The 15,259-nt window shown below is 38.1% G+C and overlaps 1 protein-coding gene across 1 annotated transcript in view; it reads left to right on the forward strand.

The window, feature by feature from the left end:
- LRP6 (LDL receptor related protein 6) overlaps nt 1-15,259 on the forward strand; it is a 135,020-nt gene that overhangs the window by 40,395 nt on the left and 79,366 nt on the right. The window contains exon 2 of the mRNA XM_077756461.1: nt 5,790-5,987. Coding sequence (XP_077612587.1) covers nt 5,794-5,987 — 194 coding nt within the window. The 5' untranslated portion in view covers nt 5,790-5,793. The remainder of the gene's footprint in view (nt 1-5,789; nt 5,988-15,259) is intronic.

Here is a 15,259-nt window from a genome sequence, read left to right on the forward strand (position 1 = left end):
GGCGTGGTTTGGTGTAGATGGTCCCACCTCCACTGTGGGCCCGCTGTTGGATCCCTGAAGCCCCACCTTGTTGGTGATGGGGAGAAAAATGGCGACATCCCAGTCTCTCCTCCCCAGACCAGATGTCCCAAACCACTCTGTTCAGGCCATCCTCACAGTGCTGAGCAGGTGTGAGCAGGCTGGTTCCCCGCCGCCTCTTTCACCCACAGTCTCTTGTGCTTCTCCCAGGGGCTCATCTGGGATTCAAACCCAGATGTCTTAAGGGGTCCAGCTCTGCATGCCCCAATTCCGGGGGAGTACCACTCCACCCCCACCCATGAGTGGCCTCCTCACAGTGCTGTGCGGGTGCGAATGAGGCGGTTTGTCCTGCTCCCCGGACTCCCTTCACCTCCCTGGCACCTCCCTACTGCTAGGCTGGGATTCAGACCTCCGTGTCGTAAAGGGTCCCGCTACGTGCCCCCGCTTCGGGGAAGTGCCTTCCACCCTGGCCTCTGGCTGCTGGGCGCAGGGTCTTTTGTCCTTTGAACGGTTATACACCTTCTTCCCACAGCACTGGAGGGAGAGGCTTGCTTTTTCCCACTGCAGACTGCGTCTCTGAACTAGTTACTGAGCCAGGGGTTGGCTCCCCTCTTCCCCAGGTACGTGAACAGGGCAGCCAGCCCCAGTCCGGAGAAAGCCCTGCAGTTAGAAATAGGATCTTCATTTTTCTCTGATCCAGGTCCATGGTTTTTCTCTTGTGCAAATATAGTCCTACACTTTCACAGCCTCTCTTTCTTTTCCCTTTGTCTCTCCACAGAAGGGGGATCCCTTCCCTCTGTGCCTGCACTGCCTGTTTTATCTCCTCAGTTTGCAGTTACACACCTGTGGCCTTCCAGGTTGTTCCCATGGGCTCTTGGAGATGTCCCTGTCACTCTGAGGCTGGGACTCTTGGAATTCAAAAGTCCTTTGGCCTCAACACTGCTGTGTGTGAGAGATGAGGGAACTTCTGTTCCCCGTGCTTCTATGCCATTTTGGATTCCCCTCACGTTAGCAACTTTTTATTTCACCAAAAACTAGACACTGAATTCTTATTCTAAGTTTAATGCTTATTTAGGAAAATGACAACTTGTAGAGCTACCTAAATTTTATTGTACAAAATAGTACACTTACTGCTACGTACACCTTGATAATCTGTAAAATCACTTATGATCAGTCCATGTGAATTCTTCATAGTTCATATACAACTTGGGATAAGTACTACAGCACAGTGAAACATGCTGTGGGAGCACCTCGGAGGGAGTAACTCAGGGCAAGCTAGGAAAGGCTTCTATAGAAAGGAAGGAACCTTTGAATTAGCTTTAGCATTTTTTTAAAACATTTATTTATTTTTGAGAGACAGAGAGAGATAGGGCATGAGTGAGGGAGGAGCAGAAGGAAATGGAGACTCAGAACCTGAAGCAGGCTCTAGGCTCGGAGCTGTCAGCATAAAGCCTGATGTGGGACTCGAACCCACAAACCGTGAAATCATGACTTGAGCCAAAGTCAGATGTTTAACCGACTGAGCTACCTAGATGCCCCTAGCATTTTAAAAAAATGTTTATCTTTGAGAGAGAGAGAGAGAGCACGATTTGGGGAGGGGCAGAGTGAGAGGGAGACCCAGAATCCAAAGCAGGCTCCAGACTTTGAGCTGTCGGCACAGAGCCCGTTGTGAGGCTCCAGCTGTGAGATGAGGACCTGGCTCAACCGTCTGAGCCACCCAGGGGGCTGCATCTTATTTGTGCTTTAAGGACTTTTATTGAGATACAATTTATATACGGAAATTTGCATATTTTTACATTTGTAGCTTGATGTTTTAGTACATGTATATGCCTACCATTACTCCCACTAAATTTTTCATCACATCATTCCAGAAAGCTGCCTGAGCCCCTTTCAAGTCAACCTCTGCTTCTACCTAGTAACTACTGATTTCTGTCACTATAGATTAGTTTTGTGAACCTGGAACTTCATAGAAAAGAGTCATGAAGTAGGTACTCTTTTGAGTCTGGCTGCTTTTGTTCATACTAATTTTAAAAATTCATCCTTTTATTGAGTGTAATGTTGTTGTTGTTTTGTATTGCTAAGTAGAATTCTGTTGCATGAATATACCAGAATTTGTATATCATCCTATTAATGGATATTTGTGTTGTTTCTAGACTTTAGCTATTATGGTAAAGTTTCTGTGATCTAGCATGTAAAATTGTTGTGTAGATAATGTCTTTTTTTCTAAATGTAAAGTTCAGTTGGTTAATATAAAGTGCAGATTGGTTTCAGGAGTAGAATTCAGTGATTTGTCACTTACATTGATTTGTCACTTACATATAACACCCAGTGCTTATCCTAACAAGTGCCCTTCTTAATGTTCATCACCTATTTAGCCTTTTCCCCATCTACCTTCCCTCCAGTAACCCTCAGTTTGTCCTTTGTCATTAAGTCTCATGTGGTTTGTTTATTTCCATCTCTTCTCTCCCCACCTCCCCTGCCTTCCCATAGGTTCATCTGTTTTGTTTCTTAAATTCCACATGAGTGAAATAATATGGTATTTGTCTTTCTATGATTGACTTACTTCACTTAGCATATTTTCTAACTCCATCCACATCATTGCAAATGGCAAGATTTCATTCTTCTTGATGGCTGAGTAATATTCCTCTCTCTCTCTCTCTCTCTCTCTGTGTGTGTGTGTGTGTACACCACATCTTTATCCATTCATCAGTTGATGGACATTGGGCACTCTCTGTAGTTTGTCTATTGTTGATAATGCTGCTGTAAACACTGAGGTGCATGTAGCACTTTGAATCAGTATTTTTGTATCCATTGGGTGAATACCTAGTAGTTCAGTTGCTGGATAGTTGTATTTTTAGTTTCTGGAGAAACCTCCATACTGTTCTCTAGAGTGGCTCTATCAGTTTGCATTCCCACCAACAGTGCCACAGGATTCCCCTTTCTCTGCATTCTCACCAACACCTGTTGTTTCTTGTGTTGTTAATTTTAGCCATTCTGACAAGTGTGAGGTTGTGGTTTTGATTTGTATTTCCCTTAGTGATGTTGAGCATTTTTTCATGTGTCTGTTAGCCATCTGGATATCTTCTTTGGAAGAGTGTCTCTATTCATGCTATCTGCCCATGTCTTAACTGGGTTATTTGTGGATATGTTTTCATTTCCCTTGGATAAATACCTAAAGGTAGAATTGCTGGTTCATAGAGTTAGATGTATATTTAACTTTATAAGAAACTGCCGGACTGTTTTCCAGAGTGATTATACTAGTGGTGTATGAGAGTTCCACTTGCTCCATTCTCACCAACACTTAGTATTATTAGTCTTGTATTTTTTTCATGTTTTATTTTATTTTTTATTTTATTTTATAGAGAGCACACAAATGGCAGAGAGGGACAGAGAGAGAGAGAGAGAGAGAGAGAGAGAATCTCAAGGAGGCTCCAAACCCTGCTTGTAGCCTGATCCCACGACTCTGGGATTGTGACCTGAGCCCAAATCAGGAGTCGGACACTCAACCAATTGAGCCACCCAGGAGCCCTAGTATTGTTAGTCTTAAATGTTAACCATTCTAGTGGGTGTTCGGTGGTATCTCACTGTGGTTTTAATTTGCATTTCCCTGATGATTGATGAAACTGAGCATTCTGTATCTAGTAAAGTCTTGCATCTGTTACAAAAAAATAAAGTAAAATTTACTCACATTACGTTATATTTTTGGATCAGTATTGCTTGAGTTAATAGCCCTCTCTGATGTGTTTGCCATGGAGAGCACTCCTGTTTTTGACAGCATCCCTGGGCATAGGCTTTTCCATTACTTGCTTCAAGTAAAGTCAGTTTCCTCTTGCAGGGCCAGTTAGCTGACAGGTTTTAGGGTCTGCCATGTCTGCTAAGGTGTGCCACACGCTCAGCAGGGTGGATGGGGTGTTCATAACTTCTGGCTGAAATATCACATTTCCTCCTGAGATTTAGTAGATTTTCCTGAATAAATGATCAGTTTTCAGAGACTCTAATTACTTTTGACTGTCTGTTTTTTGGTCTTTTCTCTTTTGGTTTTAGAGGAGAGGATTTGCTGAGTTCCTCACAGAGCCGTTTTGGGAGCTCTGGGCTCTCTGTATTCTTTTTTTTTTTTTTTTCTTCTTGTTTGTCTCCAGTCTTTTTCTATACTACAGCCACTCTCCTCCCCCATGGCTGCTCCACTCCTCCAAACCTCACAAAGCTAGTGATTTCACATCTATTCTTAAAAGTCTTCAAGTGTTTATATGTTACTCTTAGAACAAAACCAAGAAATTTTTAAGATGGTCTAAAATTGTCTGACTCGCTTTTTTATATAATTTTATCTTGCACAAATCTGATCATTCTCTTCCTCATTCTGGACAATATCCAGTCAGTATCCTCATTTTAGGGGACACTGCCTTCTCTATTCCTTACAAATCAAGCTGACCTTTGGCAAAAGCATTGACTTTGGAATCTGGGAGAGGTGGGTTTGAATTTCTGTTCCACATTAATTAGCTGTGTGACTTTAAGCAATATGCTATCTTTTCTGAGTTGTTTCATCTGAAATACAGTGATGGACAAATAATATTTCATAACACTGCTATAAGGTATAAATGAGATTATGTAAAACCATTAGCACAATGCCTTGTATCTAGGAAGTGTTCTGTCCTCTACCTGATACTCTCTTCCCATAATTCCCCTGAGGAAGCAGTTTATATGACATATCTACTTGTACAAGTGGAATCATTTTCGTATTACCATTCCAATACTTTTTTTGAGTAAAATTTATACCTGAATTTCAGTTGTTTGAACATGTTTATTTGAGTACCTCATATCTAATTCAGAGTACTGTCTTTAACTTTTTAAAAATATGCCTTTAATTGAAATGTAACACATTAAGAATTTTACTTTTAACAAGGAAAGTTTTCTTTTCTCCTCTGGAAAGTGACTATTATTCATAGACTTCCATTTTTTTATTTTGAAAAAAATTTCAAACTTGTAGAATAGAAGCAAAAATGGTACAATAAACTCCTAACCACACAGTACAAAGATCATATTTAGGAAAGTAACATTAGTACATTTCTATTATATAATTTGATAGTCCCCTAGATTTTCCCAGTTTCCTAACAATGTTTTCATAGCATTTTCCTCAACTAATCGGCGCAACCATGCACTTTATGTAGTTACCATGTCTTATTATTCTCCTCTAATCTAGATTAGCTTCTCAGCCTTCCTTTGACTTTCATGACATTGATATTTTCAAAGGCCATTTGTTTTATAGAATGTTTCACAATTTCGTTTTCTGCACTTCTTCATAATTGTGTTCAGGTTATACATTTTTTGGCAGATACTATGTAAGAGAATCTGCATGAAAGATGGCATATCCTTTCCAGTGTATCACGTATGTGACACCAGTTTGTTCCCTCTCATTGATGATGTAAACTTAGGTGATGTGTTTAAGGTAGTATTCACCAAGTTTATTTTCTCTAAAGTTACTATTTTCCCCTTGTCATTAATAAGTAACCTGTGGGGAGATACACTGAGAGTGTGAATACCCTTTTTCTTAATAAACTTTGATCACATGGTTTTTGCATGCTTGACAGTACTTGCCTGATTCAGTCATTACTATGGTGGTGACAAAAAGGTAAATTATTAAAATTTTGATAATACCCAGGGGTTTTAATTTTAGTGTTCCTGAGGGAGCTTTCTTTATCTAATCGTGATAGTTATAAAATACTTGGGTATTACCCTGCTTATGCCATGGGTTTATATGTTTATATGGTTTTTAGGTTCATGTACTGGACAGACTGGGGAGAAGTACCAAAGATAGAACGTGCTGGAATGGATGGTTCAAATCGCTTCATTATAATAAACACTGAAATTTACTGGCCAAATGGACTGACTTTGGATTATGAAGAACAGAAGCTTTATTGGGCAGATGCAAAACTCAATTTCATCCACAAATCAAATCTGGATGGAACAAATCGGTAAGATTGTTAAGTTTATTTTTAAACTTTAAGTAAACATCATAGTGTTTTGATATCATAATCAAATTATAAAAGCCTAATTTTAATATGAATGGATTTATGTATTGTTGGCCAAGTGTCAAAGAGGAAGAAGAGTAGATTTTTAGTTTGCTCTTGACAAAAGGTAACTACATTTCATCTATCTTGATAGGATTTAGAATGTATGGACTATATTTTTTCTTTTCTTCTTTTTTTTAAACTCTGAGCTAATTTAGTTCTTCAGTGCTTCTCAATCAAGGATATTACTTCTACTCTCCCCCATAGTGTGGGGAATTTGGGTTAACAAGGGCTGAAAGTGCTATTAGCATTTAATTTATGGGGGGGGTGCAGAGATGCTAAATATCCTGCAGTGTTCTGGACACCCAGTACCACAGTCATCCTACTCAGAATTACCCATAGAGCCCCCAGGTGCTGCCCGTGGAAGCTCACCTGATACATCTTGAGACTAGCAGTGGGGCAGACAGCAAATATTTTAGGCTTTGTGGGTTATATGATCTCTATTGCAACTGCTTGCCTATGCTGTTGTGGTGTGAAAGCAGCTGCAGATAATGTATAAGTTAAAAAAAAAATTTTTTTTTTTTTTTTACAAAGGGGCATCTGGTTGGTTCAGTGGATTGAGCATCCAACTCTTGATTTTGGTTCAGGTCATAATCTCATAATCTTGATTTGGGTTGTGGGATCAAGCCCCACGTTGGGCTCCATGTTGAGCATGAGCCTGCTTGAGACTCTTTCTCTCTCTCTCTCTCCTACTACCCCCTTCCCTAGTCATACTCTCTTGTAAAACACACACACACACACACACACGTAAGGGATGGGCTTGGCTGTGTTTCAGTAAAACTTTATTTACAAAACATATGATAAATCAGTGGGCTATAGTTTGTTGACCCCTAGACTAGGAGAAAATCTGAATGCATGCGGCATACCAGTATTCAAAGAAGACAAAGTTATAAAACACAAGCATGGAATTTCTTTCTTTTTTTTTCTTTTTAATGTTTTTATTCATTTCTGAGAGAGAGAGAGAGAGACAGCCAGAGCAGGGGAGGGTCAGAGAGAGAGGGAGACACAGAATTTGAAGCAAGCTCCAGGCTCTGAGCTAGCTGTCAGCACAGAGCCCGATGCGGGGCTTGAACCCACAAACCGTGAGATCATGACCTGAGCTGTAGTCAGACGCTTAATGGACTGAGCCACCCAGGCGCCCCATAAGCATGGAATTTCTTGTCAGATCATGTTCAGAATTTTAAGGACACTTTCTATATATGTTCTTGTGTTTGAATGATTATTTTGTTTTCTAGTGGTCTCGTTCTTAAGACCTCAAGAGAAACAGAGAACCCTTAGATAGTTGAAGGAATTTTTCCAAGTGTAAACATTTGTAAGTTATCTGAACCATGACTCAGGAAGCATTTAGAAGTATTGAAAATCATGAAAGATTTAAATAATTTGTTAAAATAAAGTTTTTGTAACTGTGGAGTTGGAAGATTTTTTTGCTTTGTTTTGAAAAAGAATGAAATGACTTACAAGATGGTTTAATAACAATTAGAAATAAATCAAGGAAAGTAAGAAGTATATGATGAATATAAAAACATAATTGCTTTATTTGAACTTCAAATTTGGCTTTGGGAGAGATGCTGAGAAGTAAATGTGGTCATACCATAGGTGTGTTTTTTTTGTCTTTTGTTTTTTTTTACTTTATCAGAATACTCACACAAAAACTAATTAAACTACATAGCAAACTCAGAAGCGTACCATAAAACTAACATCAGGCATCCAGAAGTAAAAGCAGCTAAGAGCAGACCACTAACAGCCACAAGACCTCCATAGTATTAGTTGTACAGGAGTAAGCAGAGAGAGTTGAATGGGGTATTTCATAGAACTTAAAAACAGGAGACCTCCAAAATAGCTTCAACTGTTTAGTAGACAGTTTGGTGGACTGGTGGACTATATTAAGAGCAGCAGCTGAAATGAGACGATGGCTGATACTCCAATGATATTCTAGTATCGGCCAAGTACAGTGTGTTCATGGTAAAGCCAGAAGAGGATAGAGCAGTCTAGCTCCAGAGAATTCTTGAAACAGAGCTGCTAGAGTTCTCTACCAGTACAGAGTACTGCACTGAGTGGAAACAAAATTGAATACAATATTAGCATCAAATGGAGCAGAATAGGGAAAAATTAGAGGATCAGAGGAGGAAGAAAAGGGAAAGTTCAGATAAGAATTAGCAGAGGAACTGCTGGGAGGTCTCAGAAAGGAAGCTGCCATATTGTTTAACATTACAGGAAAACACCAGACAAGTGAGTTCTGTAAATCTAGAAAAACTACCTTGAGCACCATCTTCTAAAAATTCAGGAAAACTAATTTTCCATAAACATGAGAGACACAACAGTATCAAGGTAAAATCTCACCTAAAACTATTATAAAGAATATTTGACATTTATAACTATTTTAAGCTAATAACAGCTTTGAACGCATCTTAGCTTTATAGTTTTTACTCTCCCTCCCACATTTAGTGTTTCTGTCACAATTTGCATCTTTTTACCTTGTTTATCCATTAATACGTTATAGTTATTTTTACTACTTTTATTTTTTAACCTTCATACTAGATTTATAAGTGATTTACTCACCAGTATTACAAAATTAAAGTATTCTGAATTTACCCGTATATTTACTTTTTACCAGTGAGATTTATACTTTTGTGTGTTCTTGTTAATAATTAACGCTCTTTTGTTTTAGCTTGGAGAAGTCCTCTTAACATTTCTTGTAAGGCTGATCTAGTGGTGGTAAACTCCTCCTGCCTTTCCTTTTCTAGAAAATTCTTTATTTCTCCTTCCATTCAGACAGCTTTGCCAGGTAGAGTATTCTTGGTTGACAGTTCCCCCTCTTTCTGGCACTTTGAATATATTTTGCCATCCTCTCCTGGCTTCCAAAGTTTCTCCTGAAAAATATGCTGATGGTCTTACGAGGATTCCCTTGTGTGAAGCAAGTTCTTTTTCTCTTTTTGTTTTTAAGAGACTCTTTTGTGTCTTTAAAGTTTAATTTAATTAAAATGTATCTTGGATTAGGATTTTTTGGATTCATCTTTTTTGAAACTTTCTGGGCTTCTTGTATCTGGGTGTCTATTTCTTTTCCCACATTAGGGCAGTTTTCAGGCGTTTTCTTTCAGTAAACTTCCTGACCCTTTGTTTTTGTCCTCTCCTTCTGGGACCCTTATCATGGGAGTAGTGGTCTACTTGCTGGTCTCCTAAAATTCCCTTAGCTATCTGGGACACCTGGGTGGCTTAGTCGGCTAAACATCTGACTCTTAATTTTGGCTCAGGTTGTGATCTCACAGTTTGTGGGATCGAACCCTGTTTTGGGCTCTGCACTGACAGCACAGAGCCTGCTTGGGAGTCTTTCCCTCTCTCTCTTCCCCTCCCCTGCTTGTGCTCTCTCTCTGTCTCCAAAAATAAAAAAAGTGAATTTTAAAAAGCCCCCTAAGCTGTTTTCACTTTTATTGTTTTTTCTTTCTGTTTCTTTGGATGACTTCTACTGCCCTGTCTTTGAATTTACTTTGTTCTACTTGATCTAGTCTGATGTTGAACTCCTCTCTTGAATTTTTCAGTTCAGATATTGTATTCTTCAGCTCTATAATTTTTGTTGGTGCTTTCCTGTATTTTCTCTCTCTGTTAAAATTCTCACTTTTTTCATGCATTGTTCTGCTCACCTAGGTGAACATCTTTAAGACTGTTATTTTGAACTCTATCAAATAAATCGTGTATCTTTGTTTCATTAAGCTCTGTTTCTGGAGTTTTGTCTTGCTCTTTTGTTTGGAACATATTCTTCTGTTTCTTCATATTTCTTGACTCTGTGTTAGTTTCTACACATTAGATCAAAAACAAACAAAACCCACACCTCCCTAGTTTTGATGGAATAGTGTTCTGTAGGACATGAACCTTATCAACCAGCCTGATGTGAGTTCTTGGTTGTCTCTCAAATGTGTGTTATTGCCCAAACTGCCTTCTTTTTTGTTTGTTTGTTTATTTATTTATTTTGAGAGAGAGAACACAAGCGCAGGGTGGAGAGGCAGAGAAAAGGAGAGACAGAATCCCAAGCAGGCTGTGCACCATCAGTACAGAGCCTGATGCGGGGCTCGAATTCACAAACCGTGAGATTTTGACCTGAGCCAAGATTAAGAGTTGGACATTTAACTGACTGAGCCACCCAGGCAGCCCCCCAAACTGCCTACTTTTTTCTTAGTGGCTCCCAGTAGTTGAGAGTGTGCCCAGATTTATCAGGTGTTCCAGAGGGAAGGATCATCATCACATGCAGGCTGATTGGAAGCTGGATCCCCTGGGAAGTAACTGGGAAAGTATACAATTTAGGGACCTTACAGGGAGAGACTTGGAGATGGACATTTTTGCCTGCTCCTTTTGCATTGGGCCCAGGTATACAGCCTGGGTATACAGGTGTATATACCCATTAAGGACTCCTTCATTGGTATAGCCCTGTGCAACTTATAAATGTAAACCCTGTTAGCTTTCAGAGATAGGTGATCCAGAGTCCCATCCCTTGGGTGGCATCTGTAAAAGCTGAGGCTTCAAATGTGTATGTAAGCTGATTGTGTGGAGATACTGGAGATTTGGATTGGGCTACAGAGAAAAGGTGGAGGTGGTGTCTGCAGACCTCTGTGGTCTCCTGGGATGATTGTTGTCAGCCCCTGGATATCTGCTAAATTAGAAGCCTTACGTCAGGTTTCTTTCAGGGAAATAGACTTCCTACAGGGAAAGATTGGGATATGGGTGATTCTGATTATTTTGTCTGTGCTGAGCCCTGCTGGGATAGATGTCCTACATAAGCTTCTTGGTAACCAAAAGCAAAAATCTATTGTATATACAGAAAAGATTAATAGGAATCTAAGCATACCGCTCTAGAAGATCAAATCACAAAGTAAGAGAGCAAGAGAAGAACAAATGAAATACAAAACAGCCAGAACACAATGAACTAAATGGCAATATTAAGTCTATACCTATCAATTTTTACTTTATATAGAAATTCTTTAATGAAAACTCATAGAGTGGCTGAATGGATAAAAACACAAGTCTCACTATATTCTGCCTACAAAAGACTCACTTTAGCTTTAAAGGTCATTGAGGCAGAAAATCAATAGGACTTAAATTACTTGTTAGACTAGGTGGACTTAAGAGATATTTAAAAACATTTCATCCAGCAGCACCAGAACACACATTTTTCTCAAGTACATAAGGAACATTCTCCAAAATAGATGTTATGTTAGTCCACAGACAAATGTTAATAAATTTAAGAAGGTTAAAATCCTATCTGGCATTTTACTGAGTACAATGGTATGAGAGTAGAAATCAGTTACAAAAAGAAAAGTGGAGAATTATCACCTCATACCTGTTGGAATGGCTGTTATGAAAAAGACAAGAAATAACAAGTGTTGGCGAGGATGTGGAGAAAAGGGAACTCTCGTGCCCTGTTGGTGGGAATGTAAACTGGGACAGCCACTGTGGTAAACAGTATGAAAGTTCCTCAAAAAATTAAAAATAGAACTACCATGTGATCCGGCAATTCTACTTCTGATTATTTGAAGAAAACAAAAATACTAGCTTAAAATATATACACACCCCCATGTTTATTATAGCATTATTTATAATAGCCAAGATATGGAAATAACCTGAGTACCCTTTGATGGATGGGTGGATGGGTGGATGGGTGGATGGATGGATGGATGGATGAAGAAAATGAGGTGAATTCCAAAAAAGAATATTACTCAATTTTAAGAAGAATGAAATCTTACCATTAGAGTGAACATGGATGGGCCTTAAGGGCATTATGCTAAGTGAAAGAAGTTAGAGAAAGACAAATACCATATGAACTCACTTATGTGTAGAATGTAAAAAAACAAAACCAAGCTTATAGATACAGAGAACATATTGGTGGTTGCCAGAGGCAGGTGGAGGGGCATGGGCAAAATGGATGACAGGAGTCAAAAGAAAAAGGTACAAATTTTAGTTATAAAATAAGTAAGTCAGGGAGATGTAATGTACAGCATGGTGATTACAGTTCATAATACTGTATTGGATGCTTGCAAGTTATTATGAATAAATCTTTTTTTAATGTTTATTTATATATTTTGAGAGAGAGTGAGTGAGCAGGGGAAGGGCAGAGGGAGGGAGAGAGAGAATCTCAAGTGGGCTCTGCTCCAACACGGGCCTCTGTCTCACAAACCATAAGATCATGACCTGAGCTGAAATCAAGATTGGATGTTTAACCAGCTGAGTCACCCAGGGGCCCAAGAGTAAATCTTAAATGTTCTTATTACAAGAAAAATGTTTTGTAACTGTATGTGGTGATAGATATTAACTAGACTTACTGCGGTGCTCATTTCAAAATATATACAAACATTGAATGCTCATATTGAACCCGAAACTAATATAATGTATGTCAATTATTCCTCAATTGAAAAAAAGAAAATTGGAAAATTTACAGATATGTGGTGGCTGAATAATCTGTGGGTCAAGGAAGAAATCAAAAGGGAAATAAAAAATATCTGAGACCAATGAAAATGCAAATGCAGCATCTCAAAACTTAAGAGATACAACAAAAGCGGTTCTAAGAGGGAAGTTCATAGGGATAAATGCCTATAGTAAGAAGCAAAAGATCTCAATCTAAATTGATTCCTCAAAGAACTAGATAAAGAAGAACATTCTAAGCCCAGAATTTCTAGAAGGAAGGAAATACCAAAGAATTAGAGTGGAAATTCAAGAAATAGACACTATAAAGACAATAGAAAAGCTCTATCTAATCAAGTTAAGAGCTCTTTTGGAATAGAGAAACTTTTAGCTAGACTTAACAACAAAAAAGAAGACTGAAATAAAATCAGAAGTGAAAGAGTAGACATTACAACTGAGACCACACAAATACAAAGGATCAGAGGAGACTACTGTGAACAAGTATATGCCAGACAAATTGAATAACCTAGAAGAAATGGATAAATTCCTAGAAACATACAGTTTATCAAGACTGCATCTGACTTTTGATCTCAACTCACATCTTGATCTCAAGGTCCTGAGGTCAAGCCCTGTATTGGCTCCCTGAGGCACATGAAGCCTACTTTAAAAAAAAAAAAAGCTCAAAGGAACTTAATTTTTCCAAAGAGGACTTGGAGATGGCCATTAGGCATGTGAAAAGGTGCTCAACATAACTAATCCTCAGGGAAATGCAAATTAAAACTAGAGTTAGTTATCACCTCACACTTCTTAGAATTTCTGTTATCAAAAAGTTGAGGTAAGTATTGGCAAAGATGTCAAGAAAAGGGAACCCTTTTGCACTGTTGATGGGATTGTATATTGGTGCAGCTAGCATGGAGAACAGTATGGAGGCTCCTCAAAAAATTAAAAATATTATTACTGTGTGATCCAGTAATCCCACTTTGGGGTGTATATCCAAAGGAAGTCAACATAGAATCTTGAGATATCTGCATTCCCATGTTCATAGCAGCATTATTCATAATACCCAGTACATTGGAAATATTTATGTTTGTCAGTGGATGAATAAAGAAGGTGATGGTATGTATACATCCAATGCAATATCATTCAGCCACAAGAAGGAAGGACATCCTGCTGTTTGTGATTGATAAAGTGGTGGACCTTGAGGCCATTAGACTCAGTGAAAAGAGCCAAGTAGAGAAAGACAAATGCTGCATGGTATCAGATGTATGTGGAATCTTTCTAAAATTAATTTCATAGAGACAAAGAGAAGAAAAGTGGCTGCAGGGGATGAGGGGTGAGGTAAATAGGAAGAGGTTTTGTAAAAGGTAATATAAACTTTCAGATTGAAGATGAATAAGGTTTGAGGATTTAATACATAACATTGTCCTTATACTTGATAACATTGTACTATATAATTGAAATTTGCTAAATGTTTCTCCCTCCTCAACAAAAAGAAAAACAAAACCAAAAAATACATGAGATGTGATAATTAACTAGATGCGGGGGATCATTTTACAATTTATGTATATGTCGTGTCTATGTTGTATCATCACTATGTGCACTTTATTTTTTTTTTTACTTTATTTTTTTTTGTTTATTGTCAAGTTGGTTTCCATATAACACCCAGTGCTTATTCCAACAAGTGCCCTTCTTCATGCCCATCACCTCTTTTCCCCTCTCATGTACACTTTAAATGCCTTTTAATTTTATGTCAGTTATACTTCAGTAAAGCCGAAGAAAAAGGACGAGGAAGAGAATAATGTCCTTACGTAGAAAACTCTCCCATAAAGATATGCCAGTAAGGCAGATCAAACCTCCATTTAAAAATGCACAATCAGATTCAGACACCAATGTCACATGTCAAAGATCAAAATAAGTTAAAATGAGAAAGTTCAGAAATGAAATGACAGAACTAAAATTTATAAGTGAAGAAAAGTTATTTGAGAAAAATAGCTAAACTAGAAGGGACACAAGAGTGAATAAACAGAAAAGATCTTTAAGTAGTAGTTGAAAAGGAGGAAAAATTTAAAGACCAAGGTGAAATGTAAAAATTTTAAAAAGGTGTGAGAGAAGTGACAAATATTGAAGACAGTCAAAGAAGAAACAACAACAGAGATAAAAGATCCTTCTTTTAGGAAGATAACCAAAGCAAGGGAACAGAACACATAAGGAAAACTATAATTCAGGAAAAGTTAAAACAAGATTTGACAGTATAGCTCAAAAGAGAACTCTGTGTACCAGAGAATAGTAGTTGAAGCAAACAACACCAAGACATATTGTGGTAACATTACTCTATAGAGAAAAAATACTCTCTTGATCTCTAACATAAATTTAAAAGGAAAAGAAAATTGAATTCGCATCAGACTTTCTCACAGTTTCACTTCATGTCAGAATTAAGTAGAATAATATTTTCAACATACTCAAGTAAGAAAATGTGAGGCAGTTTCTTTTTTATCCATCATAACTGGCTTTCTCTTATAAAGCTATAGATAACACTATTACCACCAAGCAGGAAGTCAAGAAATACTTTTTCCCTGAGTCATTCTTGAAGATGCACCAGTGACTGAGCTTTAGACAACCAAAATGATGAGCAAGACATTAAAAAAAAAGGCTTGGTGAAGAGCATTAATTATATAATTACTTGTAGTATGAAAACTAAAGGAGGATGGAAATCGAGAGGGTTATGGTATGTAACAATTACATGTTTAGGTAAGATAGTTAAGGTACCACTATAAAAAATAGAGCAAGAA

Source organism: Crocuta crocuta, unplaced genomic scaffold, assembly GCF_008692635.1.
Source record: "Crocuta crocuta isolate KB4526 unplaced genomic scaffold, BGI_CrCroc_1.0 scaffold262, whole genome shotgun sequence".
NCBI lineage: Eukaryota > Metazoa > Chordata > Mammalia > Carnivora > Hyaenidae > Crocuta > Crocuta crocuta.